The sequence below is a fragment of the Dinoponera quadriceps genome, unplaced genomic scaffold (genome assembly GCF_001313825.1).
Source record: "Dinoponera quadriceps isolate SergipeBrazil2010 unplaced genomic scaffold, ASM131382v1 scaffold163, whole genome shotgun sequence".
NCBI lineage: Eukaryota > Metazoa > Arthropoda > Insecta > Hymenoptera > Formicidae > Dinoponera > Dinoponera quadriceps.
In genome coordinates this window covers 1,978,846-1,988,261 of record NW_014554384.1, presented here as the reverse complement: position 1 = coordinate 1,988,261, position 9,416 = coordinate 1,978,846, and the positions used below count along the sequence as shown (strand labels likewise).

General features: G+C 37.2%; 1 protein-coding gene across 1 annotated transcript; it reads left to right on the top strand.

Moving 5' to 3' along the window:
• Positions 1–3,445: 3,445 nt before the first annotated feature.
• Positions 3,446–4,738, top strand: LOC106747625. Its single transcript, XM_014625324.1, has one exon. It carries the CDS (start codon positions 3,446–3,448, stop codon positions 4,736–4,738), a length of 1,293 nt encoding a protein of 430 aa, XP_014480810.1.
• The last annotated feature ends 4,678 nt before the right edge of the window (positions 4,739–9,416 follow it).

The following is a 9,416-nucleotide window of genomic DNA, read 5'->3' as shown; positions in this document are numbered from 1 at the left end:
CGGACGAAGAGCGGCTGAACGAATAAGAGGATCGATCGCGCGACGTTATTAAATGAGAAAGATGTTGATCCCCGGGACGAATAAGGAAATACCATCCATTGCCATCGTTTCGGCCGGTCTCGAGTTAATGACGACCTTTCTGCTCGACCAGAAACTCGCCTCGAGCGTTTCGCTTTCATTGCTCGTTATCGCGCGTGATTTTTCGCGTACGACCTCGCGAATATCGAATTATCTGCCGGAAGCATTGTGTAGTGCGATGGGGGCGAAAAAAGCAAAGTTACATTGTGGTCCCCTCTCCGACATCTCGGAGGGAACGACGGGGGGAACAAGCCGAACGAGATCGGCGAGCGCGCCGTTTCGTTATCCGAAAGTTTTCTGGAACCACCTGCCGCTGACATCGGCACGGAACTTGCATAATGCTTCCTCCTATGTGCTCGAGATAATCGCGAGAGAAAAGGAGCCTCGGGGATCGCGGAACCCCGAAAAATTCCGCCAGCGTCCACGCGGTGTACTTACATCGCGGCCGTATTTCGTAACTATTTCAATTTTCCGCTCGTCGTGCTCCTTCGTGTGGCTCGAAAACTCCGTACTATTAGAGTGAGAGAGAGAGAGAGAGAGACGCCAGACACACACAGCGCACATTGCGTGTGTACGCGAAGCGAGCGCGATACGCAGCATCCTTCGGCCGCAGTCGTCGTCTGCTCGATATCTCGCGTCGCCCCCTTCCCCCCCAACCTCCAAATAGAAACGTATTTAGTCGGCCTGAGTGAAAAGCTAGTAGCTGGTACAAGCTAGATTAAATTTTCTAATTCGTTATTAGTTCGTTACACCGGCTGATTACTTATTAAACTCTGTTAGTCATGTAAATCAATTCGGCGTTTTCGTTACCAAAAATCAAGATTTATTTATAGAAAGTGTCGTACGGAAGGTGTATGACTTTAATTATCGAAATAATCCTCGTTATTACGAATGATTTCACACTATCAGGCAACTGTCGAATTCCATCTCGATAGAAATTTGGCTGTTTTTCAAATCAACAAGTCATCGATAGATTTTCAAAGATACCCTTTACAGAATAATAGTCGCCTTAACATAATTCGATCGATAGATGAGCCGTATTATAAAGCTGGTCCTCGGAAGTCGATGAATTTAAAAAGATTAAGATGCGTCTGATAATATGGCCAGGGATTATGATAAGGCCCTTCCTCCTTTTCGCTGCCGTTTTTTTCCATCCTTCCTCCGCGCATCATACACTCGAATACACAACACGTGCGTGCGTTCCTTCCGTCCGTGTGGAGACGGTGTGTGCGTGTGCGTGCACAACTTGTCGCGGTTCCCTACCGATGCTTGCAAATCCTGTCTCCGAACTTAGCAAGTGCACGCGCAAGTGTATTACGAGCGAGGAGTCGGTGCTGGAGAAGCGTTGCTACGGGGGGGACGGGGGAGGGAGGAGCGATAAATTGTGGATCGAGCCGTGGAACTGTTACGAGACCGCGCAGACGTCTGCGAAATTGTGGCTGCCACGATATTGACACTTCCGCACCGACGCCTAATGTCCCATGAAAATCTCGTTAGCTCCGCCATGAGATTATCGACAACATCGTGCGATTATTCAAGATTACACGGTGCAATAATTACCATGGATTTACAAGGAGCGTTTCGGATGACGACTCTCTGCGTCTCGTTAAGCGCGAGTATCATCGCGACCCCGGCTTGTAGTATTAGGGGTACCCATAAATAACGTCGCTTTTTGATGTACTTGTACAGCATTTTATTTTTTATTTAACATGATGACCATAACGACCATGACGTTTTCAGCTTCGTCGCTAATTCTTGAATGGTTCGCTTGGGATCAGCTTCGGTTTCAGTTTATTTTTTTGTATTAGCATTATATCCCAAACACAAAATCGTTGTTACATTCAATTCATTCAATAGGTCTTCCAGATTTTGGTCTGTCGGGAAAGATCGAAATCGCCGTTTTTACGTTTTTTAAACTAACGCTGACGCGTTCTAATATCCAAGGTTACTATAATAAACAAAATTAACGGCACTTAAACATTAGTGGCATTGTTACCCTTTCGAAACTCGTGAAGCACCAAATATCTAATATGCACCTTATCCGCACTTTGGTCTTCCATGCTTAACGGTACACTCAAATTCTTTTAAAATTTCATACATAAACGCACTAAATGTTAATAAATTTAACTAGTATATAGGTTGTATAATAATAAATCACGAAGAAGGTGACAAAGTTTATTCAATCTGGAAAAAACGACATTACTTATGGCTATCCCTAATATTTCTCTAAAAGGTTATTCTGGTTTGAAAAGTCGAGCAAAACCGGGTGCTCTTTCCTATTCTTAATAATTAAAGTCTGCTCTCTAATTGTGTGCAGTGAAATCTCACTGGAAAAATGAAGCGACAGTGAATCACTCGAATCCGGACGGTTTTTCACTCATGCAGAGTTAATTCTCCGCTCTGAATTGTCGAGTGAATTTTCTCACTTAAAATTGGAGGGTGAATCTGATATATTTCAATGTCGTAGGAATATATTCACTCCAATCGATTAAAATATTCGCACATATGAAGTCAAAATTCATTCTAGTTTAAGTGAACATTCGTTCTTACGATTTCGAGTAGTATTTTTATTATTGTTTCAAGTGAAAATATTGAAAAAAATTCAGAAAGTATATTTCACTAGATGAATGTTAAAATTTTATTCACTCTGATGAATTTCTAATGTTTAAATTTCACTCTTTTTTTAATGAAAAAGAAGCGATTCTCTTTCATAAATATAAATTGATGATTATTTATTAATGATTAATTTATAATTCATAGTTATTAATATTGTTTTTAAATGCTCATGTAAATCTGCAATCTGCGCTATTCTATGTGAGTCAGAAAAAGACCAGTTTTATTCTAAAAAACGAAACGTAGTGGCATTAACTAGTTAACCATAAAAATATTTTTTTTTGTATTAGCATTATATCCGCAAACTATTTTGATTGTCTTGCTCCCCTTGAAAAAAAAAACTGCATAGACATTTGTTTTCTTGATGTTAACAAATTAAAGATTAAGATATTCCATAGTGGAAACAGATAAGATCCGTGTATCATGATTACGCCAACAAAATTCTCTTGATATACAAACAATAATAAATATTTATTTATATATGATATGGTGTGCGACCTTCGCATAAAATATTCTGTATATTCGCGATATCATATTTGGTAACAGTCACTCGCAGCTCTTCAAGATTGTCAATAATTTCCGAGACACTCAGAAAGATACGTAATAAGTCCATTAGTATCCTTCGAGCAGTAACCGCGCAAATATCCATATAGAATTTATACGCGGAATCCTAATAAAGTGCTAATTATATAGCATTGTTGGATAGGTGGATACAGTAGACAAAGTATTCTTTAACTTTATCAATCGAGGCAGTATGGAGGACCCAGAGAAAGAAATAATTAAACATAATGGGTCATTATTGCCTAAACTTTACAATCAGTTTTTCAATCCGAACATTTGCCATATTTGTAAATCGGTAGACATAGACTCTTCCAAATCATGCGATAAGTGTTACATGATATCTTATTGCCATCAAGATCACAAATCATTTCACGAAATGCAACACAAAGAAATATGCGAGGCTGTAGTAAAGCTCTCAAAACTGAAGCCGAGAATGATCTCCGGTCCCATCACCTTGTATCGATGGATCAATGAGAAGAGGAAATTTATGAAATTGATACATCAAAGTTTATTCCGCCAACTCGAACAGCACGAGGAGGAAATGTTCCTGTGTATGAAATCGTGCCTTATTTGTTACAAACAGAATTATCTGAACGCTTGCAAAAAATGCTACTCCGTCAATTATTGTATCCAGCATAAGGTGCAATTTAACACAGAACATACTGAGTTCATGTGCAAGCAACTGAGACTGTTGCTCAACATAAATATTGCATCTATGACACCCAATCTAACTGAAATAACGCGAAGCTTCATTGCGTTTGCTGATGAAAATATTAAATTTGGCAACACATTTCAATTAATTACGGAATTTGCAAAGATAAGAAAAACTCTGGATTGGGCTGCCACTGATTATATCCTTTCCGATTATATTTCAGGACCACTAGCACTCTATTATGGAATGCAGAAATCAAATTTCTTACAGCTTCTCCTCCAAGCCGATATTTTCACCGTTCACATTATAACTGCAAACCGTGTGAATAAAAATAATCTACGGGCTTGGGAGATTTTGCTTCATTGTATACCGAGAATAAAGAAACTAGTAATTATTATAATAGGATCAAAATTAAAGCCTGATCCACCTATATATGAAGTTTGTGAAAATTGCCAGAGTAAGAAAAAACAGTTTTCATTATCTTCTGTTTCTAAGATGTACTACGAATACACGACCGATTACAAATACAAACGACCGGACGTCATCGTAGGTATTCAAGTGGAAATTACTAAGAAGTTATGGTCGCAATCTATAAGAGCAATACAAGCTCAAAGCTGCCCGTTACTTTTAACTACTTCGGACGTATTTAGAACGTGCAGATACATAAAAGAGATGAAAAATATTCTAGGTGCAAATCTAACACCTGATATTGAAATAAAAAGTCCGTTCAATAGTTGCGCACCGCACAAAGACTTTCGGATTGATGGGGTATATTACTGTAACAAATATATACTTGTTTACAAGAATTTGAACGGTTCTAGCAGTTCTATATGATTGTACCGTTTCTTTTCCCACATTATCGACAGACACAAGAATTTTTTGCGTATAAAATTTATTATTCACACCCAATAAGAGATTGTATTAGTCAATACAAACTTATCAAATTAAAAGATTACCTCAGTTTTATATTAGACAGAGTTTTGTATTAGACCTACGAAATAATTATATATATATAACGAACATATTATATATATATAATATGTTCGTTAAAAAGTGATATTATAGAGCGTAATCGATATTTATAGTTGATTATAATTCCACATTTCTCTATTTCAGCATTTAATTATTTAGTAAAATTTATGTAATCTTGATAATTTAAACAATGTTAGTATTTAACGGCTCTCGTATATGATTGTTTTTATTCTCGCAGCATTATCGTGAACAATATATAAGAAATATTTTATTTTTATAAACAGGTTATTATATTTATATGTACGTTCTTAATAAAGATTAATTTTTAATTCCGCAGTCATGTTTTTCTTATTAATTAAGATACAGTATATATCTCTCTCTGTGCATTTTAAGTCTATTCGCGATATTCTACGTAGGTAGTTTTTTATAAATAATACTCATTTTGATGGCAATTTTGATGGCAGTCAATGGCACAATACTTTTATTGGTAAAATATTTTATATTACAATGTACATATATCTTCATCTATGTGTTTCATGTCTATTCGCGATATTCTTCTTAGTAAAGGATATTAGTATTTCGTTATACATTTAGATACAAATCATAAAATAAACATTTCTCAAAGATTAAATGTTGGTGTGATTAAAATATATGTCATCTCCTTTGTTAATGTATGTAACAAGGGGAAAGGAACAAATAAGATTAATGCAGAAATTAAGGCAGAAATTATATTTTAGGATAGAGCCAGTGAAATTTATCAAGTTACACACCGGCAAGGTGATCAATAAATCGTTCACGTTGTATTCTCAAACTCTGTAAACTTTCAGCGATGAAATATCCCTTTCGGTGATTTCGACTTTTGAATGTTCTTACGCTCTTGCACGACGCGATTTGTTAGACTTGTTTCTTTTTGAAGAAGACGAACTATCAAACATGGAATCTTTGTTTCTTGATTATAAAAAAAATAAATAAATTGTTTTACCGTAAGATCTCTGTTTCGTGATTTTCTCAGCAAAATTCCACATGCAATAAATATAATAATAAATGTTGATCTATATAAAACACTGTGTGCTTTTCGCAACATACTCGTATATAGTAAATTTATTCGCGATAATATGCTTGGTAACCAAATCTGTAGTTATCCGAGTCTCCGATCACATTTCAGATTATCAATAATTCCCGGTACATTCAGGAACACATGTAAATATTCTATTAGTGTCCTTCGAGCGGCCACCATGTAAACATTCATGTACAGAATTCATAAGCAGAATCCTATTATACCCGTCAAGGTATCATGCACTATATCTAACGTGATGTTATAGACATCACCTATATGATATTATAGAAAGTTGAAAATTTCATTAAACAGACGCATAATATATAATATATTATATGCAAACATATAAGATACAGATCCAACGAAAAAGTGACGAAATATGAAAGATCTTATACGGTTGATCGTTACCTTTGGCGCTGTGTTCACAGGAACAGTGAGATACTATCGAGACACTCTTGATGAACTTTTCATTTTCCGGAAACTTAACAAGAGTTGCGGTAATCAGCGGTTGAGTTAAGATCGTACATGTCGCTGACGATTGTGTGTGCGAGTCGGTTTGAAAAGTTTTCATATCTGATTTGAGACTCACTCTGCTTTTACGTCCGCGACCCGGCTTCGGTAAAATGGATACTCCGGTGCGTCACGCGACGACCGGCGAATGTAAATGGAGGAATAATGCCGCGGAGACATGGCCGAGGGTTATCCGCAATGCGTATGTCACTGTCGCCGTTCGTTTGCGCGCCCAACGCACAACGTGGAAATGTGCGTTCTTCTTTGCATACATCCCTTCTTTTCCGTTAATTTACGAAGGGCGAGTCTTATGTCGGGGGTTGTCGACAATGGTGTTGAAATACTCTCGGATTCTCGCGGACAAAGGGATATTTTCGGGACCGGCGTCTTTCGACTGACCGCCTTCGACATCGCGCGAATGTGCTCCCTCCGCCGTGAAAATCTTTGCGCTTGCTCTTCGGCGTTTCACACGAGCGTTTTCACGCGAAGTAGGCCGTGCGGAACAAGAGGCAGCAGGAAAATGTCAGGTCGTTTCCCTCACTTCGTCTTATCCATATCGATATACGAACGCGCGAACTAAAGTTCTAGATATAAGTAGAGAAGCGCAACTGAATTCGATATATCGGAAATCCGCCATTTTCTTTGCATACTTTGCATACTACGAGCAAAACGAGGAAAGCGGAAGAAGAAAGATGCGAGAGGAAGAAAGGGGTTAGATCGCAAAAGATTAACCTTAATAATTACTCTAAATAAGAATATGCTGTCTCTTAAGAATAATTTAATAATTTGCAACCACTCGTTACAATTCGGAACATCAAGAAAGGATTTCTTGAATCATAACATGCTAAAATTACAATAAAAATAGTATAAATGATTGGTACATCACACGTTCTTAATTGTGGTGGGCAAAGAAAATGATGGAAATGGTCATGTGATTCAAACAACCAATCAAAATTAATTTTCTACCACCATTACGCTTTTCTATTTATATCTAAGTGTTCAGCGTAAACTTATTGTAGCGTTGCTACAGAGTAAAAAAATGTGTATTATTATAAATTTAACACATTTTCATATTTATTTATTTATTTACATTACATGACGGCATTACGTCAGGTTTCCAAAATATCTTAACCTAAATATGCTAAAAAGACAATTTTTCATCACTTTTACAAGTGAAATTAAAATAAGTCTGAAACAAAATATATAGAATTGTCCATATTTCCAGCAAATAGCAGCTGATACTCTTAACAAATCTTTCTGCTGTCCAAACAAACCCTTTGTTGTCTAAACAAATTTTTTTTTGCTGTCACTATGATGACAAACATTTGCTGTTCTAGCAAAATTTGTCTTCTCCGTGCGGAAACCTGACGTAATGGTTTGGACAACGGGTTTGATTTTAAAATGCCATGAACTTTCGGGATCACCTGTGCAGGTTTGGGGATCGGAGCAAAAGTCAAAATTTGTCGGCCTGATATTGACACACGCTCATATCTTTCTTTCCCTATTCCTGTTCATCGCGATAATCTTGCGGAAAATTGGCAAACAAGACGCAGATGGTAATTTCGTGTGTGCCCGACGATACGCTCGTCGCTTGACGTACAAAATCACTTCTTGATTTCACGCGAGATCGCGTTCCACGAAAATTCAATTAATCGCGGGCGCAACAGTTTAGCCGTTTGAGCCGTATTTAGCGTAGCACTTCTCGCGGCTCTCGGGCTTTCTTCGCGAGTTGAAAACCTCCCGACGCGGTCGGCGCCGTAATAATTAGCTTTAAGCGGCGCGACACAAAGCGCCGATTTGCATAAGCGCAAACGCGCGCGCGCGCGCGCGCCAGTTTAATCGTATCAGGGCCAGCTCGCGAAAAGTAATTTACGCCGTTTAGTCGGAAATCCGATTTACATTTAACACGGGACGCGGGAATTCCGCGGGCTCTCCCGCGGCCGACTGACAATTAACGCGTTTCGCATGCAACGGGAGATCGTTGGAATATAAAGCTCTCGCGGAAGATAAGATCGTGCCCTTCCGCAAGCAACTTCGGAATGTATAAGCGAACATTCGCGAGGCCGCCTTAGTATTCAGGTCGGAAGAAGAAAAAAACGGGAACGGACGTCACTTTGGTGTCTACCGAAACCTACCACAAGGTTGTTCGTCATATGTGAGATTTTATCTTATTATATTATTATTTTATTATAAATTATTTTTTTTATTTATTATATTAATTATATTATGTTTTATATTTTATTGTATCTTATTTTCTTTGCTCTTCCCTTTTCTTACGAAAAAGGGAAAAACGAGGAAAAAATATCACGTTTAATTCATAGAGAGAGATGATACAATAAAACAAGAGACGAAAAATTAACATTTTTTTATGAACAGATCAATTAGATTGCTCTTAAGCATGTTTTACGGCATGTTAAAAAAATCAATAGGAGGAAAGCACGAAGATTGGCATACAATTTTGTTTTTGGATCCTAGAAATATAAAAAGTGTAGGATTATAATTTATGTATGTGGATACAAAACGGCAACATTTCTCTAACAAACTACACCGTAATTTTTCGAAAATTATTGGATTTTGTTTTGTAAATAACCACTTTTTAAAAAGCTGAAGAAATGATACTTTGAGAAAATAGATCCCGAAATCGACGTATCCGCGATATCTACTAGGAAATTGTTCAAAAATGAAATAAAATCACTGAAATTACATTACTTTTTACATTTATTACATATCCTTATATGTTATTTTTAACCTACATATTTTCTATTGTGTATAAGGAAATCACCAAACGTTTTCTTTCCGACCGTCTTAAACAAATAAACAAGAGAAATAAGAGAAATTAATCACAGATAATTTCAGCTGTATTCTGTGAGATGATATTGTTTTATATATATGGTATATGTGTGATATTTCCGAGCAAAGTTCAGGTATGTCGATTGGAAGACCAATAAACTCAGGTTTCTTTGTTCACACAAC

What these genes read in the sequence shown, in the direction of transcription:
- LOC106747625 (XM_014625324.1), top strand. Translation starts at nt 3,446, where the DNA reads ATGGAGGACCCAGAGAAAGAAATAATTAAACATAATGGGTCATTATTG.